Source organism: Amblyraja radiata, chromosome 13 (assembly GCF_010909765.2).
Source record: "Amblyraja radiata isolate CabotCenter1 chromosome 13, sAmbRad1.1.pri, whole genome shotgun sequence".
Classification (NCBI taxonomy): Eukaryota; Metazoa; Chordata; class Chondrichthyes; order Rajiformes; family Rajidae; genus Amblyraja; species Amblyraja radiata.
Window position 1 is genome coordinate 55,519,625 of NC_045968.1, and position 21,348 is coordinate 55,540,972.

Sequence of the window (21,348 nt, forward strand, 5' to 3'; positions counted from 1 at the left end):
AAGCTGCATTTCCAGATTTCTGCATTTTAGATGCGCCGCTATTGTTTTCCATATACTCACTCTCACATTAAGCCCAAAATTGGATCCTGAAAGTATAATTTACAGTTTGGAAATCAATTAGAGAACATAATTTGTTCAGGTTGATGTTATGACCAATGATTATGTAGCTCACCTGATGATTGCATTTTGCATGTTAATTTTTTTCTTTTTCTCCCTCTCAATGACATCAAGCATAGTCCGAAAAGTTCTCGAAGAATGCAGCTCATTCAGGGTTTCATTAATCACATCCGAAGCAAATTGCCTATTAACAGAATAAAAACTACTAGTGGGGCAATAAACAGGGATATAATAAAGTATAAAGCAGAAAACACCTATGATTAGTACAGTTGCCACTAAAGTTACTCAGGAATCATTAACGTATGAAAAACTGGTATTGGCAAAAATGACATATCTTACAAAATTGTGCATTGAGGAAGAGATTCTGCATCTGGTATTTTTTTGTTGTTAAACTCTTCTATTTGCTTGCACATTTTTCTGAGAATGATATTTCATTTGCTAGTGTAGTAACAATGTTTAGGAACATAACAATTAAATTCCCATGTTATCTGGACTCATGTTAAAGACACGCTTTATTAATCTGTCCAATGGCCACAGCTAGGAAAGGATCATTTGGTTTAGTTAATGTGTACCTTGATTTACAGCAGACATCGGCGAACAGTATCCGTGCTCACCAGCAATCCACAAACACTAGCACTATCCTACACACTAGGGACAATTTATCATTTTTACCGAAGCCAATTAACCTCCAAACCTGTACGTCTTTGGAGTGTGGGAGAAAACTGGAGCACCCGGGGAAAACCCACGCTTTCACAGGGAGAATGTACAAACTCCATACAGACAGTACCCGTAGTTAGGATCAAACCTGGTCTCTTGGGCTGTAAGGCAGCAACTGTACCGCTGCATAACCATGCTGCCCAATATCTAGAATAATATCTACAATTTAAAACAATATATTTTCTAGGATAAAATATCACATCCTGATTCTTCCTGAATTGTTACTGTCCACCTGATGAAGGTACCCACAGTGTTATTGGGTAGGAACTTCATGGATTTAAGGTCTACACTGATGTAGGAAGAGCATATACAGGAGACCCCAGGTCATAGCTATTGGCTATTGAAATTTGAGGTACAATTCATTCTCACAGAATTTGTGTGGAAAAAGTAAATAACTCAACATAATTTATTTTTCAACCTGGTTTTGTTGATGTACCGTTTGCTAAGAAAGCAACCCTCAATACCATCTGGGGGGGATGGGAACATGAGTGAAAATTATGGGAACATGAGTGACTGATAGATACATTTTGAGTTGGGTAGGAGTTCAAAATGAGGGTGTGAGGCAGAGTCCAAGGGTTTGAGTTCATGGTATGGTTCAAGGAAGGATAACTGTAAAGTCTGCAGAAAATAATGTCTTCAAACCTGGTGTTCGTTGCTTTTGGTATTAGAGCTGAAGGCCCCAAAAAAGTTAGAGGAGTGCGTGCTGGTCAAATAAGGTGACACTGAATAATCCAAAAAAATTGGGACTCAGGTGAAAAGACTGGGAATTTTGAAAGGGGGGAAAAAGGGATAAATGATAGGCATGAGGAGATGATGAGTCAGTAAACAATTCCTATGTTCTTCGGGAGAATAGTTATTAAGTATTAATTTATATAGTACAGAGATAATCAACATAGAATAATTCTAAAAGCTATAAACGATCAAGAAAAACAAAGTAGAGAATGATATAAGGAAGCAGGCAGCAATGTTTTGATCAGTTATCAAAATCATAGACATGAGTTTGGTTGGTCAAACAGCGAGACTAAAAAGTACAAGAACACTTAAGACAGACACATAAAACTCTCTAAAAACAGATCTTGGCCAGAATTATCATCGTCTATGATAAAATTATAAAGAGAGAAAATAGGGAACTACTCATCTATTAGACAAATATTAGTGTTTGGGAAAATGTTCAAATCTATAACAAAGGCCGTAAAAATATAACATCTAGAAATTAATATTAGCAATGAGCACAATTAGTGTGATTTATGAAAGGGGAATCATGTTGGTGTATTTTGTAGTTTTTTGAGGATCTTATTGGTAGGAGGAACTAATAGATGCAGTATATTTAGATTTTTAGAAGGCATTTGACGAGTCATACTGGAGGCTGGTCAAGAGGAATATACACAGAATTTGGGGTAGCGTACTGATTGAAAACAAAGAGTGTGAATAGGCAAGTCTTTCCCAGGTTCACAGATCTATGCTTGGGACTGAGTTGTTCTAAATCCACACCAATTATTTGGCTGAGAGAACCAAATAACATATTTGCAAATGTGCTAATGCTACAAAACTAAGTGGGATTTGGGGTAGTGGAAAGGATTCATAGTGATATAAACAACCCATATGAGTGGTCAAGAATGTGCCACATTAAATGTTATGTAGAAAAATGAGAGATCATCCACTTTAATGCAAAAAACAAAAGAGAGGTGTGCTTTTGGAACTTTTGACATATTGGGTAATATCGATGTTCACAGGAACCTGGGTACCTTTGTAAACAAGTCACTGAAAGCGAAAATACGGCTCCAGAAAGTAATTAGGAAGGCATTTGGTATGCAACCTATATTATGAGAGAATTTGAGTAAGGGAGTAAAGACATTATACTACAATGAAACTGCAGCTGGATATTGTGTATAGTTTTAATCTCCTTATCCAAAACAAATATACTTAACATAGAGGGAGTACAATGAACATTCGCCAGATTGGTTTGGGATGGCAGGTTTGAGTAAAAACTGGAATGTAATCTTTAGAATTTAGAAGAATGTGAGGAGATCTCATTGAAAACAGCAAAAAACTTTCTGGGCACAAAAAGGAGGGTGCAGAAGAAACAGAAGTCGAAACCCAGTAGTCAAATTATCAAAATATGCGTTTGGACATTTGGCAAAGAGATGTGAAATTCTTCACCCACGGATGGTGAATCTTTGTGGGGCTCTACCTTGCAGCGGCATTCACTGGGGTTTGTTAAAAATAGAGTCCAACAGGTTTCTTAAAACAGGCAATGGATATGGGAAAAGTGTGGGGGAAATGGAGCTGTGGTAGAAAGGTAGCCATGATCTTGATGAATGGTGGAGCCAGCACAAAGGCCATATAACATTCTCTTGCTCATAATTATGTTCTGATTTTTTATAATCTTATATTTCCCAACAAAAAATTGATCATTGATTGTTAACTATTCGTCTTTGTGATCTCACCTGTCCATTTGCACCTTGGCAAAACTGTCAGAAGTAAGTGGATTCTGTTTCAGGGATGTATTCAAGAGCTGGCTGCTCCTCTTTAGATCTGCTGCAACGTCTTTGATTTGCTCTCCCAGCTCTGTCAATTGATCTGTAGAAAGTCTTCTAGCCCCGACCTCTGACCGAGAAGTCATTATCTGCTGATATTTTGACACCGTCTGTTTCTGACCCTTCAGTATCAGATCAATTTCATTCCCAACATTCTAGAGATGGGAAAGGTGAGATTTTCTTTTGGAAAAACAAAATACTGCACCACTCAGCATTTTTACAATTTTAAGAAATAGAATTTATGACTTAAAATACTGTGTTGATTTAGAGGTGCTACTCGGAATAGCATGTGGAACATTGTATATTTTAACCAATGTGGCAATACCCCAGATTTATTTCAGACATAACGACCTGTTGGGCAGGAACCACATATGTCAATACTCAAAGCTGTTTTGACCAAAGTTTGAAAGATCCATTTATAACTTAAATAAACTTTTATAATAAACAGAGGATTAGAGTGAAGTGAAATTATAACAGTTTCCATCCCTACAAAATGCACTGCTGGAACATAAACATTGTTCATGGCTATGTGACATTACCATGGCTATGTGACAATAATTGTTATTCAAAAGCTGCCATTTAGGCAAGGTGCCAGGGACACACTGGTACCCATTGTACAATTTCCCATTATGCATCCATGGCGGAAAGGTAGTAGAAAACTGCAGACGCATCAAAAAATAGTTTGGGGTAGGTGTGATGTATATGTGATGTAATATGTAATGTAAATGCCAGTGCCCCTTGAGGCCAAAAGCAGAATCTGGCAAATGTACCTGTGCCTCATGACTGAGGTCAAGTGACCTTCTAGAAGTTTCAGTCATTGCAGATTAAACCTTTCCTACAAGATGTCGGACGTGTATTCATTGTGCTAGTCACAACAAGGTCATTACATGGTGTCAGAGTAAAAAAAATAAATGGAGAGTCTCAAGCCTCCGGGACCACTCTCCATGCAAGAAGAAGAAGAAGCATGAGAGACTGTGAGCTTAAAAAGAAGAAAAAGAAGTAAAAGAAAAAGAAAGGTCAGAACGGGAAGCAAGAGCGCAAGGAAAACAAGTGGGGCAATAAGTGTCACTGAAGAGCGCAGCTGGAAGGTAGAAGCCTAACCAGCAGGACAGCGACGTTGTCAACTAACCTGGAACATTTTCCAGGGCTGTGCAGCCGCCACCGACTTCGGGTGAGCTCCAGGGCCGTGTGGCTCATGGACAGGCCCAGTGGCTGCTACCGACGTCGGGTGAGGGCCTAGTGCTGTGTAGCCCATGGACAGGTCCAGCGACCGCCACCGAATACATCCGATTCTTCAGCCGACCAGGAGCAGAGTCAGCCCGGCTGTGAGCAGAAAAGGCCCGGCTGCGCGAGAGAAGCGGACCGCCGAGTGAGAGAAAGCCCGGTCGCGAGAGAGAAGCGGACCTACCGAGAGAGAAAGCCCGGTCGCGAGAGACGGCCGTGAGCGGAGTCAGCCCGGACATGAGAGAAAGTCCGGCTGAGAGAGAAGCGGTTCCGGCCTCGAGTAAAGAGGGTCCGGTCGCGTGAGAGAAGCTGACCGGCCGAGTGAAGAGAGGGTCCGACCGCGCGAGAGAAGCGGGCACAGCAGTTCGCCAGCCTCCGCCGGTGGGACACAGTCCCGACGAGTGGAGCAGCGGGGGGGCCAGCAGCAGCCAGGCCGAGCCGTGGAGCCAACAGGCAGGCAAGTCAGCGGTGCACAGGGAGACGGAGAGAAGGTCGCCTTCCGTGATGGCCAAGGAATCGACGGCCTCTCCCAGTAATGGCCGCCACTGCGCTGCCCCAGACCATCACCCGCGCCCAAAGATCGGAGCTCGCGTCCGTGCGGCAATAACAGCGGCCGCGGCCGCCACCATATTAGGGCCCTGCAGAGCCCTGCGGAGCGCGCAGCACGACCCGAGCAACAGATTAAAAACACTAAGGGACAAATGCAGAGAAGTAAAAGTTAAGACGCCAAGAAGTACAGATAATTTGCCGAAAATTCAATTCCAAGGAAGTAAAAGTTAAGAAGTGAAGAAGTCAAAGTTAAGAAGCCAAGAGTTATCATGCAAGAAATTGAAAGAACGAAAATAGTTTGTATTGACAGTCTAAGTTTTTTTTTGGAGGGGGAGTCCGCCTCCTAGATGGAGCAAGTCTCCAAGACCAGGCGGAGAGTAAGTTCAGGATAGAGACGTCTAGCCCAGGATAGAGACCTGTAGCCCAGGATAGAGACCTGTAGCCGTGGATAGACCCCTGTGTAGCCGTGGATAGGCCACCGGTAGCCAGACGCCCAGAGGTGAGAAACCTGGACAGAGGAGCCAGTCTCCCAAAAGCCAGAAATAGTCTCTCAGAAGGGGCAAGTCCCCAGAAGACACGATGCGCCGAGATGCAGCGAGAGGCAGGAGCCAGTCTCCCAGTCGCAGCAAAAGGCAAAGAGACAGGCCCTTTGTTAGAGTTTCTAGAGTTTGAGGTTAAAGTGAAAAACAGCAGCACTCTTAATTGAGTCAAGGGTAAATTCTTATGTGGATATTAGGGGGAGATGTGATGTAATTAAAGTTAAGGGGGAGATGTAAAGTTTGTATTTGTCATCATTATTAGTATTGCAAAAAGTTTGTTATCCACGTTAAATTGATTAAAGGTTAAATTGTTTAGTATTGAAAATAGTTTGTATTGACCCCAACGTTGAAGGGAGAGATGTGATGTAATTAAAGTGAAGGGGGAGATGTGATGTATATGTAATGTAATATGTAATCTAAATGCCAGTGCCCCTTGAGGCCAAAAGCAGAAGCTGGCAAATGTACCTGTGCCTCGTGACTGAGGTCAAGTGACCTTCTAGAAGTTTCAGTCGTTGCAGATTAAACCTTTCCTACAAGTTGTCGGACGTGTATTCATTGTGCTAGTCACAACAAGATCTTAAGGAAGACATTACAGTAGGCATGTATCCAATGAACACGTGCATGGTATGCATTAAATAAGCAAAGATGGATAATACTATCTAAATAATGAATTCAGGTCAAGACTTAATCACCAATATAAACCAGTAATTATCAGTGTTAGAACTACAAAGAAAAAGGTTTGTGATTATGTAAAATAAAATATTGAAAAGGCATGCAGATACAGTAGCTTCTGTGAAGAGACACGAATTTAGCATTTCAGAATGGAAACTTTTCATCGAAATTCGAGGAATTTAGAAATAAAACAAGTTTTATACTGCTTGCAAAGTGGAATGAAAGAACAAAAGGCAATGTCTTCCCCTTCTGCAAACTTCCTTTTTTTTTTAAACTGTGATTAGCAATGAGCTGATAGATCTTGATGGTGGCCACAAATTCTAGTCCAATGCAATTTTTGTTTACACTTCAGTTACCTTATGACTTCCCTGAATGGGAAAAATGGAACTAAGGGTGGATGAAGAGTGCAATAATTGTAGTTTATCAAGCATTGTTTTCCGATATTGCTACAGCTTACTTTTACAGTAGTTTTGCAATGCGGATACCAAAACTGTTGATTAGTATACGAGTAATATAATTGCACATTTTGAAGCTGGATTTTTTTGGTGAAAAACAGCTTTTGATCCAGGCTGTCAATTAAACAGTTAACTGATGTGATAAATATGAAAAAAAATAAGGTGTTAATTATTTTAATGTGCCAACTGCAATCAATGATGCTGGATTGCTGCAGGACAGTAATTATGGAAATACGTTTTGAGAGAGAAAATAGGAAAGAGGAGGAAGAGAGAGAGAGAGAGAGAGATTATGGAGTTGGGAAGGTCAGGTAGAGGGACATGCTCTATTGTTGTTGAACAGGAGAGAGTTGTTGGTATTCTATTATTTCTTCATATTTACAAACAGCTTCTCAGGATTGGGTATGACTTTCTTTGACTCTGGTTTTCTGGGTTATGAGGTGGTGAGATGCCTGGGAATCAGATACTTCCACAAATGGGGCTGCAGTTTCCAGATGGGATTCAAGGGCGAGCAGTTTGGGATTGCTTGTGTTGCTCATTCAGCTGTTTATGCCTCGCTTCTGTTTTCCTGACGTACGGATTTGGGCGTTCTCAAAAGTATCTTGGATATTCCTGTTCTACTTTGAATGATTGTGGAGTATTCCCAGGAATCATTGTGGAAGTCGCATTTTTCAAGGAAGCTTTTAGAACATGTTTTTTTTTGGTCTACCTGTTGTAGCTAGTCCACGTCTCAAATGCAGGTACAAGAGCCAGGGTAGACCTTAGTATTGTGCCTTATTTAAGATCTTGACTTTCAAACAGTCATTTAATTGAAAAGCCAAAAGTTACAAAAGAAAAGCCTGGTTACTGAAGGGGATTGAGAATGTCTTCATTTATGTCTGGCTTTGCAGAGGAGCAGCAGGTAAAATTAAAACAGAAAATTCAGCAAATACTCAACAAGTATATGTTTCAGGTCAAATAGTTAACATTTAACCTACCACACAGGGTCTCACCACACAGGGTCTTTGTTTTACAGACATTCTTTCGTAAGATTAAAACAAACGATTTGAAATTTTCTTTTTTTTATATTGCATAATTTATAATTATTAAATTGTTCATAGCCATTCTTCTGATATAACTGAAATGTTAACACATTCTATAACCACATGCTCACAAAATGTGTGTACCAACTGTTGCCAAAATAATTAGCACTTTGTCCAAGGAGATACAGTTCCGTTTGCTCATAAATGCATGGTACCATCTAGCACAATTGAAAAGATCAGTTGGTAGACTTCTACTAAGTCTGTTGTAATCAACTAGTTTAACACCATTAATGTACAGGAATGAAAATGAGACGGAGAACATAAAAGTTCCCAGACTAGCACCTTAAATAGATTTTATTTCACATTTGTTTTTTGTACTGCTGGATATATCCCTGAGTTATTTATCTATAAGATAAAACGTAATTCTAAGACCACAGTAAAACTGGCCCTGTTCCAGCACACAAGCAATTTATTAGATACTTTTGTAAAAGCAATGCAACATGGATAGGTAGCTTACGCTTGTCGAATCTGTCCTTTCTTCAAAGGAAACTGGCATGATGAGGCCAAGAATGGTTAACTGATCTATACAATCTTCCAGAACACTGCAAATCCGGAAAACATCACTCTGGGAAAGGTGCTCCACTATTTCAGCTTCACTAAAGGATGAAAAAAAAGACATTGTGCTAAATTTAACTGAGTTTAAATTAAATTAGTCTAACAATATGCTGACCTGAGATATGGACAGTTTAGAATCACATCTTGTCAGTGGCTAATGGGTGGATGAAGAGGTTGTTAGAATGGGTTATTAATATTGGCAAAGTCTATCTGAACATGGGTCCCTGTTTAATACTATTTAATGGTACAATGCGGATTTACATATGTTACTATAGGAAGTTTAATAGTGTTGATGGACAGGAATCTCAGTGCAAGATAGTTTCTTTTAGCTGGCTGGAGGTATTTTGCCTGCATTAGGAAATATTAAAAACAATAGACTAAATCATTTAACAGAATGTGAACTTAAGGGGCTGTCCCACTTGGGCGACTTAATCCGCAAGTTCTGGCGAGTTTGCCCTCAAATCATACTCGCAGCATGGTCGACACAAAGTCATAGGAGGTCTTTGTAACTCTCCTTCATGCTCGAGAGTAGTCCCTGTGTACTCGAGGCCTCAGCTAGGTTGCGGCATATTTTTCAACATGTTGAAAAATGCCCGCGAGTGAAAAAAGCTTGCCATGGAAAAAACAATACTTTTTTTACTCGTAGGTTTAGTCGTAGTAGGTCATAGTAGGTCGGCATGTTAGTTGTAGGTAATCGAGGGTAGTCGAAGGTAGTCGTAGATAGTCTTCATCATAGTCGAAGGGAGGTCGAAGGGAGGTCGAAGGAGATCGAAGGAGGTCGTCTTCACTCTCCACTATTCGGGGTCCAATTTTCCCGAAGTTAGTCGTAGCTAGTCGAAGCTAGTCTTCAACATAGTCGAAGGAGGTCGAAGGAGGTCTTCTACATAGTCGAAGGAGGTCTTCAACATGACGTTTTTTCAAACTCTCCTAAACTCTTCTAAACTCGCCATTTAGGTCGCCCAAGTGGGACAGCCCCTTTACTCTTTCGCTGCATGTTATTCAGTGAGTTCACTTCTGCTCTCGCTGATGAAAGAACATGATGAGAGAACAATAATTTGTTGTTCTTTATAACAATAATTTATTGTTCCTTCATGACGGGTGCTTGGGAAGCTGAAAGGGCTGAAGGTGGATAAGTCACCTGGACCAGATGGACTGCTCCCTAGGGTTCTGAAAAAGGTGGCTTTAGAGATTGTGGAGGCATTAATAGTGATATTTCAAGAATCACTTGGGTCAGGAGTGGTTCCAGACGATTAGAAAATTGCCAATATTACCCCGCTCGCTATACAAGAAGGGAGCAAAGCTGGACAGTGGGAACTGTAGGCCGGTTAGTCTGCCCAGTGGTTGGTAAGATTTTAGAGTCCATTATAAAGGATGAGGTTACGGAGTACTCAGAAGTTCATGATAAAATTGGCTAAAATCAGCATGGTTTTGTGAAGGGGAGATCTTGCCTGAGGAATCTGCAGGAATTCTTTGAAGAAGTAAATAGCAGGACAGACAAAGGAGTCAGTGGATGTTGTTACCCAGATTTTCAGAAAGCCTTTGATAAGGTGCTACACGTGAGGCTGCTAAGGAAGATGAGAGCCCATGGTATCAAAGGGCAAATACTAGCATGGTTGGCTGGATGGCAGAAGGCGAAGAGTGGCAATAAAGGGGGCTTTATCTGGTTGGCTGCCAGTGACTAGCGGAGTTCCATAGGGGTCGGTGCTGGGGGCGCTACTCTTCACGTTGTATATTAATGATTTGGAAGAGGGGATTGAAGGCTTTGTGGCCAAGTTTGCAGATGATCTGAAAATAGATGGAAGGGCAGGTAGTGCTGAGAAAGCAGGGACTCTGCAGAAGGACTTGGACAAGTAGGGAGAGTGGGCAGAGAAGTGGCAGATGGAATATAGTGTAGCAAAGTGTGGAGTAATGCATTTTGGTAGTAATAAAGGCGTAGACTATTTTCTCAATGGGGAGAAAATCCAGAAATCGAAGGTGCAAAGGAAGTTGGGAGTGCTGGTGTAGGATTCCCCCAAAAATTCATCTGTAAGTCCGTTAGGGCAGCACGGTAGCGCAGCGGTAGAATTACTGTCTTACAGCCGGAGACCCGTGTTCAATCCCAACTACGGGTGCTGTCTGTACAGAGTTTGTACGTTCTCCCTATGACCGCGTGGGTTTTCTCCGGGATCCTCCCACACTCCAAAGACGTACAAGTTTGTAGGTTAATTGGCTTGGTATGAATGTAAATTGTCCCTAGTGTGTGTAGGATCGTGTTAATGTGGGGATCGCTGGTCGGCGTGGACTCGGTGGGCCAAAGGACCTGTTTTCGCGTTGTATCTCTGAACTAAAAAAAAGGTGAATTGGTATTGAAGAAGGCAAACGTAATACTAGCATTTATTTCAAGAGGGCTAGAATACAAAAACAGGGATGTAATGTTGAGGCTTTATAAGACGCTGGTCACATGTGGACACATGGTGCGCTTAGGCCACATTTGGAGTATTGCGAGCAATTTTGGCCACCATATCTGAGGAAGGATGTGCTGGCCCTGGAGAGGTCCAGAGGAGGTTTACAAGAATGATCCCAGGAATGAGTGGGTTAACATGATGAGCGTTTGACAGCACTGGGGCTGTACTAGCTGGAGTTTAGATGAATGAGGGGGGACCTCATTTAAACTACAGAATAGTGAAAGGCTTGGTTAGAGTGGATGTGGAGAGGATGTTTCCATTAGTGGGAGAAGCTAGGACTAGAAGTCATAGCCTCAGAATTAAGGGATGTTCCTTTAAGAAGATGGGAAGGAATTTCTTTAGGCAGAGGGTGGTGAATCTGTGGAATTCTTTGCCACAGAAGGTTGTGGAGGCAGTCAATGGATATATTTAAAGCAGAGATAGATAGATTCTTGATCAGTACAGGTGTCAGGGGTTATGGAAAGAAGGCAGGAGAATGGGGTTAGGAGGGAGATATAGGTCAGCCATGATTGAAAGGTGGAGTAGATTTGATGGGCCGACTGGCCTTATTCTGCCCTTATTACTTATGACAGCCACTTTTTAACATTACAATACTGACTATATTGCATAAAATGACAGGGAAAATTAATGCCTGATTAATCTGGTTGAATTGAAATAGGTTCCTTGCATGATGGACATGGAATTATTAATGGATGTTGCCAATAAAGATAGATGTAGTTCTGCTATAATGCATGTTTACATAATGATATTCTTTGAAACTATTTTATGTGCAGCTTTTAGTACTTTTAGCTTGCTGTTACAAAAATAAACTTAAAGCTAGTAAAAAGATCTGTTTGAAAATCCTGCAAGAAAAATAACTTTGTTATGCATTCTTAAACTCTCCAGCTCAACCCCTATTTCCCCATTGACACAATTGATTTACAAACACAAGGTTTCTTAACTATGCAACTATCATGTTAGAAAAGAACTACCTCTACTCACAAAATGTCTGATAGGATTTCATTAAGAGATAATTAGCAAAAGTTCATAGAATCTAAATCCGTTGGGAAGGAGAGCCAAGGAATGGCAAATGGGATTTAACTCTGACAAGTGTAGCGTGTTGTACTTTGGTGTGTAAAACCAGGATGTTACCTGAACTTGTGAGCTTGAGTTGTAAAGAGAGGCTGGATTGATTGGGTTATTTTCTTTGGAGCGTATTGAGGCATACAAAATCATGAGGGACATGGATAAAGTGAATGCTAAAAGTCTTTTTTCCAGGGTAGAGGATTCTAAAACTTGAAGGCATAGGTTTAAGATGAGAGAAGAAAGATTTAAGAGGGACCTAAGGGGCAACTTTTTCATTCGCAGAGAAATCCATGTTCAGAATGAGCTGTCAAAGGAAGCGATAGCAGTAGATACAATTACGACTTCCAAAAGACATTTAGACAAAAACATATATGGATAGGAACGGTTCCAAATGATATGGGCCAAATGCAGGCAAATGAGACTAGTCCAGAATGCCAACTCTGCCAGCATGCAAGTTGGGCTGAGTGGCCTGTTCCCATACTGTAAATGCTCATGACTCTAATTGGAGGAAATCTACTGAAAGCAATTGTTAAATTGAATTGCGGGAAAGACGAAGAGTGAAGGAACATGTGAAATGTGTCTCCTCAAGGGCCACTACATTTCACAACTTATATTGATGAAATGAATGAAGGAATTGAGGGCTGAACGTGCAAGGTTGCAGATCATGCTGTTATAAAACAGAATATGAATGTAGATAGTTATGCGGATGACACCAGGCTAATGGACAGATTAAATGATGAGCAAAGTTACAGTACATGGAACTCAATGTAACATATAAGAGGCAAAGATGAGGATAGATAGCCAAAATCTTTATACCATGATAGCGGTACCAAAAACAAGAAGGCATGGGCTTAAAGTGGGAAGAAATGAGTTTTGAAGGGGATCTGAGGGGCACAGTATTTTTACACAGAGAGGTTGTCTAAAACATACTGCCAGATGAAATTTTGGAATAAGATAAAAATGGCCTTGTTTAAGACGCATTTAGACTGACACTTAAATTACAAGGTATAGAAGAATATGGCACGAATGAAGGCAAATGGTATTAGTGTAGATGAGCAAAAAGTTTGCGTAGATGTGGGTCGAATAGCCTATTTCTGTGCTCTACAGCTCGATGACTTTATGACTATGGGAAAGCTTGAGACCATCTATTCTGCATTCAAGAAAGAGAAACCAAAAATGTTTCTTAATATTCAGAAAAAGTATATCGGTCTACAAAAGAGCTCAATGTAAATTTACCAGAGTTAAAAAGCTTGTATTGTATTATGTGTTAAAATTAAAAGGATTGAGAACTACTTTCACTGGTGAGGGATGTTAGAACAAGAGGGTATCATACTGGAGCCAGATTTTCACAATTTTCTTCACAAATTAATGGAGATGTGTAATTTTCTACTGAAAATAGGTAGAACTTGAGTCCATTCAAAATTTAAATACTTTGAAATTCTGAATATTTTGAGAGCGTGAAGAAGGGTCCCAACCCGAAATGTTACCTATCTCTTTTTCTCCAGAAATGCTGCCTGACCCACTGAGTTACTCCAGCACTTGGTGTTTATCTTTGATATTTTGTGTTTGCCAGGCTTTTGACAATGTGCCATGTGATAGGCCGGTCCAGAAAGGCATATAGGATCCAAGGAGTATTGGTAAAATGGATCCAAAGTTGGCTGGGTGATAGGAGGCAGAAGGAAGTGGTAGATGGGTTTTTCTGACCGGATATCTGCAACAAGTGGTGTATAACAAAGATCAGTGTGGGACCTTTATTGTTTTGTAATATGTATATAAATGAGGGGTGAGAATGAAGGGAGTATGATTAGTAAGTAAATTTTGCAGATGGCATGAAAAAATTGGCGGAGTTGTATAAAGTGAAGCAAGTTGTCTAATTATACAGCCACATAGATATGCTGCAAAGTTGAAAAAGCACCAACGGATGGGATTTAGTCCAGATAAGTGTCAGTAAATTTTGGTTGGATGATCACAGAGTGAATGACAGTGATCTTAGGAGCATTGATGTACAGAGACACCTTGATGTGGAAATACAGAGCTCCCTTAAAGCAATGACACTAGTGAATAGGATAGTTAAAAAAAACATTGAGAGTCAAGTTACACAAAATTGCTGGGGAAACTCAGCGGGTGCAGCAGCATCTATGGAGCGAAGGAAATAGGCGATGTTTCGGGCCGAACAAGGGTTTCGGCCCGAAACGTCGCCTATTTCCTTCGCTCCATAGATGCTGCTGCACCCGCTGAGTTTCCCCAGCAATTTTGTGTACCTTCGATATTCCAGCATCTGCAGTTCCCTTTTGAAAACATTGAGAGTCAAGTGTTTTCTTGTCATACTTCCCAGATAGAATGATTAAATTCTAACTTGCACCAGCACAATAGAATATGCAAGCACAACACAATACAGTATGTAACTATATGTAACGTAACAGAATATGCTTGCTTCCATGGGCTGAGGCAATCAGTATTAGAATTGGGATGTCTTGTTCCGATGCAATAAACTTCAGTCAGACCATACTTTGAGTTTGCATCAGTTTTGGTTGCCACGCTACAGGAAGAATGTGCTAGCAATAGAGAAGGTTCAGAAGAGATACACCTGCATGTTGCATAGAATAGAGGACGATGGAATCAGAATATTTTTTCCCAGGGCAAGACCTAGAGGACATGTTATTTTGTGAGAGAGGAGAAATTTCAACCTGCCGGTAAATGTTTCATACAGAGGATGGTGAACATCCGAAACTAACGACCAAAGGAGGCAGCGAAGGTATATACAATGCAGTACAATGTTTGTAGACAATAGGTGCAGGAGGAGGCCATTCGGCCCTTCGAGCCAGCACCGTCATTCAATGTGATCATGGCTGATAATTCACAATCCGCACCTCATTCCTGCCTTCTCCCCCTATCCCCTGGCTCCACTATCTTTAAGAGCCCTATCTAGCTCTCTCTTTAAAGTATCCAGCAAACTGGCCTCCACCGCCCTCTGAGGCAGAGAATTCCACAGACTCACAACTCTTGTGTGAAAAAGTGTTTCCTCATCTCCGTTCTAAATAGCTTACCCCTTATTCTTAAATTGTGGCCCCTGGTTCTGGACGCCCCCAACATCGGGAACATGTTTCCTGCCTCTAGCGTTTCCAAACCCTTAATAATCTTATATGTTTCAATAAGATTCCCTCTCATCCTTCTAAATTCCAGAGTATACAAGCCCAGCCGCTCCATTCTCTCAGCATATGACAGTCCCGCCATCCCGGGAAATAACCTTGTGAACCTACGCTGCACTCCCTCAATAGCAAGAATGTCCTTCCTCAAATTTGGAGACCTAAACTGCACACAATACTCCAGGTGTGGTCCCACTAGGGCCCTGTACAACTGCAGAAGGACCTCTTTGCTCCTATACTCAAATCCTCTTGTTATGAAGGCCAACATGCCATTCGCTTTCTTCACTGCCTGCTGTACCTGCATGCTTACTTTCATTAACTGATGAACAAGGACCCACAGGTCCCGGTGTACTTCCCCTTTTCCCAACTTGACACCATTTAGACAATAATCTGCCTTCCTGTTTTTGCTACCAAAGTGGATAACCTCACATTTATCCACATTAAATTGCATCTGCCCACTCCCCAACCTGTCCAAGTCACCCTGCATTCTCATAGAACCGCCTCACAATTCACACTGCCACCCAGCTTTGTGTCATCTGCAAATTTGCTAATGTTACTTTGAATCCCTTCATCTAAATCATTGATGTATATTGTAAATAGCTGCGGTCCCAGCACTGAGCCTTGAGCTACCCCACTAGTCCCTGCCTGCCATTCTGAAAGGAACCCGTTAATCCCAAATCCCAATTACACCAAATTTTCTATCCATTTCAGCACTCTACCCCCAATACCATGTGCCCTCATTTTGCCCACTTATCTCCTATGTGGGGCCTTATCAAATGCTTTCTGAAAGTTCAGGTACACTACATCCACTGGCTTTCTCTTGTCCATTTTCCTAGTTACATCCTCAAAAAATTCCAGAAGATTAGTCAAGCATGATTTCCGCTTCATAAATCCATGCTGACTCGGACCGATCCTGTTACTGCTATCCAAATGTGCCGCTATTTAATCTTTTACAATTGACTCCAGCATCTTCCCCACCACCGATGTCAGGCTAACTGGTCTATAATTCCCTGTTTTCTCTCTCCCGCCTTTCTTAAAAAGTGGGATAACATTAGCTACCCTCCAATCCACAGGAACTGATCCTGAATCTATAGAACATTGGAAAATGATCACCAATGCGTCCACGATTTCTAGAGCCACTTCCTTATCTACCCTGCGATGCAGACCATCAGGCTCTGGGGATTTATCAGCCTTCAGTCCCATCAGTCTACCCAATACCATTTCCTGCCTAATGTGGATTTCCTTCAGTTCCTCCTACCTGTTCAACTCATCTGCTATTTTCTTGTTCCCCCTTTTCACCCTTTTCAGTCTTCAAGGGTCTAACTTTGGTCTTAACTATTTTTTTCCTCTTCACATACCTAAAGAAGCTTTTACTATCCTCTTTTATATTCTTGGCTAGCTTGCCTTCGTACCTCATCTTTTCTCCCCGTATTGCCTTTTTAGTTATCTTCTGTTGCTCTAAAACGTTACCCAATCCTCTTGCTTCCCGCTCCTCTTTGCTATGTTGTTACTACCCACCTACCCATGCCTATTATGCCTCCTGGCATGTAGGGCAACAACAAAGGTCCTCCACTCCTGTCTGTTCTGGGCTAGCTTCTGGACACTACCCCAGGTCAGGTCCATTGTTTTCATTTCCTCCTCTACAGTTCGACGCCAGGTGGTTTTGGGTCTCCCTCTTTTCCTTTCCAGTGCAAAGGGTTATTCTTGGGAGGTACACAAAATTGCTGGGGAAACTCAGCGGGTGCAGCAGCATCTATGGAGCGAAGGAAATAGGCGACGTTTCGGGCCAAAACCCTTCTTCAGACTGATGGGGGGTGGGGGGGGGAGAAGAAAGGAAAAGGGGAGGAGGAGGAGGAGCCCGAGGGCGGGCGGATGGGAGGGTGGGAGGAGACAGCTAGAGGGTTAAGGAAGGGGAGGAGACAGCAAGGGCTAGCAAAATTGGGAGAATTCAATGTTAATGCCATCCGTACGCAAGGTCCCCAGACGGAATATGAGGTGCTGTTCCTCCAATTTCCGCTGTTGCTCACTCTGGCAATGGAGGAGACCCAGGACAGAGAGGTCGGATTGGGAATGGGAGGGGGAGTTGAAGTGCTGAGCCACCGGGAGTTCAGGTAGGTTATTGCGGACTGAGCGGAGGTGTTCGGCGAAACGATCGCCCAACCTACGCTTAGTCTCCCCGTCTTGGGATGCTGTCTGGTACATTCATCCTAGCATCTGTCGATAGCCCTGGAAGTCCATCACGCCCAGTGGTGTTGATTCCTTCAATTGCTGTTTCCGCAACATATTTGTTTTACGAGACAGGGTTGTTAGCCCTGTGCTCAACCCCCAACCTGGAGGACCAGTGGATCGCTCTTCGTCTCGCCTCTACCCTTCCACCTGTCCAGCATAGGAGACCCCAACAGGAGACGAATCTCCCGCTGGCATAGCTCTAGGAGTCACTGAGACACACAAGCTCCCCGACCACGACAAGGTTGCAACTATGTTGTACTTCTCTTTTATTTTTATACTGTCCCTGATTTCCATTGTCAGCCACGGTCGCCCTTACTCCCCTTTGAATCTTTCTTCCTCTTTGGAATGAACTGATCCTGCACCTTCTGTATTATTCCCAGAAATACCTGCCATTGTTGTTCCACCGTCATCCTTGCTAGGGTATCTTTCCAGTCAACTTTGGCCAGCTCCTCCCTCATGGCTCCATCGTCTCCTTTGTTCAACTGTAATACTAACACCACCGATTTACCTTTCTCCCTCTCAAATTGTAGATTAAAACTTACCATATTATGGTCACTACCACCTAATGACTCCTTAACCTCAAGCTCCCTTATCAAATCCGGTTCATTACACAACACTAAATCCAGAATTGCCTTCTCCCTGGGAGGCTCCAGTATAAGTTGCTCCAAGAATCCATCACGGAGGCACTTCACAAACTCCCTTTCTTGGGGTCCAGTACCAACCTGATTTTCCCAGTCTACCTGCATGTTGAAATCTCCCATAACAACCATAGCATTAAGGGTCTGTCACACTTGGGCGACCTAAGCAGCGAGTTTAGAAGAGTTTGCCCTGGACTCAAACTCGCAGCATGGTCGACACGAGGTCCTAGGAGGTCGTATGAGGTGCCTGGAACTCTCCTTCATGCTCAAGGGAGGTTCCCTAATACTCGCGGCCTCAGCTAGGTCGCAGAAAATTTATTAAGATATTGAAAAGTTTTCCACAAGAAAAATTTGGTCGGCATGGGTCTTTTTCATTCGTAGTGCAGTGGACTGGGGTCGTTATTTATTACAGGTGCTCGAGGGCAGCTGTAGGCCATCTCCTTCGCTGACCGGGCATTTTGATTGGCTCATTGGAGTTTCATGACCTAGGAAGACCTACCGGGAGGTAAAATGCCTGCTAACTTTATTAACCTTCTTAAAAGTGTCTCCACTCCTTCTTCCCTCTTCTTGCCCCTTCTCCTCCCGTTCTCTTTCCTTTCTCTACCCTTCTCTCCCCTTCTTCCCCTTCTCTCCCCCTTCTGTCTCCCTTCTCTCTCCCCCCCCCCCCCCCCCTTCCCCCCGCGCTCTCTAAAGGACTTACGATACTCTGTGGCAGCCGTTTACCTTCCTCTTCATCGCGCAGACAGCACTCCTCCGTTTTCCGTGGACCCCACCTTTGCGATGTGTTTGTGTGTGTGTGTGTGTGTGTGTGCGTGCGCGCGCACAGTCAGTAGATGCAGCTCATGGTTGGGTCGATCCAGCTCGCGGTTTCAACACGGCCGGTCGATCCAGCTCGAGGCCTTCCAGGAGCGTGCCCTCGAGCTTGAAGGTCGACGGCACTCTTCTGGACTGGCGGATTAGGTCACCCAAGTGGGACAGGCCCTTTACCTTTACGACATGCCAAGTTGATTGATTCAACTTGCACCCTATATCCAGGCTACAGTTTGGAGGGTCTGTAGATAACTCCCATTAGGGTCTTTTTTACCGTTACAATTCCTTAATTCTAGCCATACTGACTCCACATCTCCTGTTTCAATGTCACCCCTTGCAAGGGACTGAATTTTATTCCTCACCAACAGAGCTACCCCACCCCCTCTGCCCACCTGTCTGTCTTTTCGATAGGATGTATAGCGTTGAATATTCAGTTCCCAGCCCTGACCCACTTGCAGCCATGTCTCTGTAATTCCCACAATTCCTACAAAAGGCGTTTGGACCAAAGATCCTATAGCGAGCAAGATAGTCCACTCGACGAAAAAGACGTAGTACGGTCATGGGCAGATTCATGGGTAATCTTCGGCCTCATTTACGTAAACCGGCTTCCGTCTCTGCCATCTTAGTCCACCATAGCGGAGCAAAGATACTAGTGCAGAGACAGAAGCCAGTTATTGAAACATCCTTGTAAAAATCAAACATCTTTGGTAATAATCTTCTCATTTTCTTTCTGCCTCTCTGCCACAATAAAAAGCAAAAAGATGCCTATGTTCCTTCCACAGCGTGTGGGAAGTCTGGCCCGGATCAGCACGGATGGGACGCCAGGGTAAAATTGCGGGGACGTTTGCGATGTATTTTTATGTAACGTTGTCCCTTGCCTGGGCCTTGAGTCCGAAATAAAGTTTATCATTATACATAAAAATCTGGAGAAATATATATGGGTGTGTTATATGATTATATACAACTATATCACATTCATATATGTGTGTATGTGTGTTATTTCCTACACAATCTAATCAGTTGTATGGTCACTGAATAAAACCATCCTTAAGTTATACATCGTTTTTTTAATCTAGCTCAAAAAAATTTTTATTGTGTTAAATACTTCATTTAGATAACCCCACCATTACAGACAGATCTAATTCCACTCTCTGGCTATTGGGAAGACCAGACCCATTTTATTGTTGAAAAACAATTCCATAGACACAAAAAATCATTAAGGAACATTAAGGAACATTTCAAGAGTAGAGCAACTGGAATCTTCATATTGCTATTCTTTTTCCAAATACCACAGTTGTGAACAGTGTGATTAGATGAATTACAGAGTGCAAGTGTAATACAAAAATCAACTCAAACACAGCACATGAGCCATTTAAAAAGAAAAGTTAAAAAAAACATTAAAAAAGACAATTAACAGAATCATAATTTGTCTTATTAATCTTATTAAAGATATTAATCTTTAACAAAATTTAACAGAATTAAGAATGAACAGAATTATGAATCTAACCCTATATCAGAAGGATGAGAGGATATTTTATTGAAACATATAAGATTGTTAAAGGTTTGGACACGCTGGAGGCAGGAAGCATGTTCCCGATGTTGGGGGAGTCCAGAACCAGGGGCCACAGTTTAAGAATAAGGGGTAAGCCATTTAGAACGGAGACGAGGAAACACTTTTTCTCACAGAGAGTTGTGAGTCTGTGGATTTCTCTGCCTCAGACTCAGGCAATTTCTCTGGATGCTTTCAAGAGAGAGCTGGACAGGGCTCTTAAAGATAGCGGAGTCAGGGGATATGGGGAAAAGGCACTGATTGGGGATGATCAGCCATGATCACATTGAATGGCGGTGCTGGCTCGAAGGGCCGAATGGTCTACTCCTGCACCTATTGTCTATTGTCTATTATCACACACACAAACTGTTCCCCCGCAACGCTGATTACACTGCGAGAGGGATATACAAAGTCGGGTCGGGTTACTGAAATGGACGAAGAAATGGCCCACGTTCTGCTCCGTTGCGTACTACACGTCGGCCCATTGCATTTAGCAGGAGTGGACTATCTTGCTCTGCTATAGGATCTTTGGTTTGGACAGTACGTGGATAGGAAAGACATAGGGGAATGCCGGCACAACCGATTTAGCGTATACGTCTTGATCAGCATGAACGAGGTTGGCCTGTTCGTGTGCTGCGTGCTTCCACGATTTTAGGGTAACCAGGGTTATAAAACAAAGTACACAAAAATGCTGGAGAAACTCAGATGGTGCACTGCAGCAGCATCTATGGAGCGAAGGAAATAGGCAACGTTTCGGGCCGAAACACTTCTTCAGACTGATGGAGGGAACAAAGTAATTGAGACACAGTTCAGCTGTAATCCAAATTAATGAAGAAAACATTCAAGGGTCCGATTCGCCTATTTGTATTCTAAAACACCGAACTGAGGTCAACTCAATCGTACCATACAATTTCAAGTCATGGTCACCAGACTGCAAACAGAAAGTTATCCGCTGCTCCGGCGCCCACCCAAGGTACGGAGCTAACTCTAGTTGTGTGGCAGGGACATCAGTCTGAGGAAGAT

The 21,348-nt window shown here is 42.5% G+C and overlaps 1 protein-coding gene across 3 annotated transcripts in view; it reads right to left on the bottom strand.

Moving 5' to 3' along the window:
• iqcg (IQ motif containing G) overlaps positions 1–21,348 on the bottom strand; it is a 35,051-nt gene that overhangs the window by 13,264 nt on the left and 439 nt on the right. For 2 of the 3 annotated variants that reach the window (XM_033032117.1, XM_033032116.1), the window contains exons 2-4: positions 8,347–8,485; positions 3,282–3,526; positions 173–301 (exon numbers count right to left, since the gene is read on the bottom strand). In XM_033032117.1, the coding sequence (XP_032888008.1) occupies positions 173–301; positions 3,282–3,526; positions 8,347–8,485 (513 nt within the window). Of the gene's footprint in view, positions 1–172; positions 302–3,281; positions 3,527–8,346; positions 8,486–21,228; positions 21,335–21,348 lie in introns of those variants that run through there. The other variant, XM_033032118.1, reaches the window with a different exon arrangement.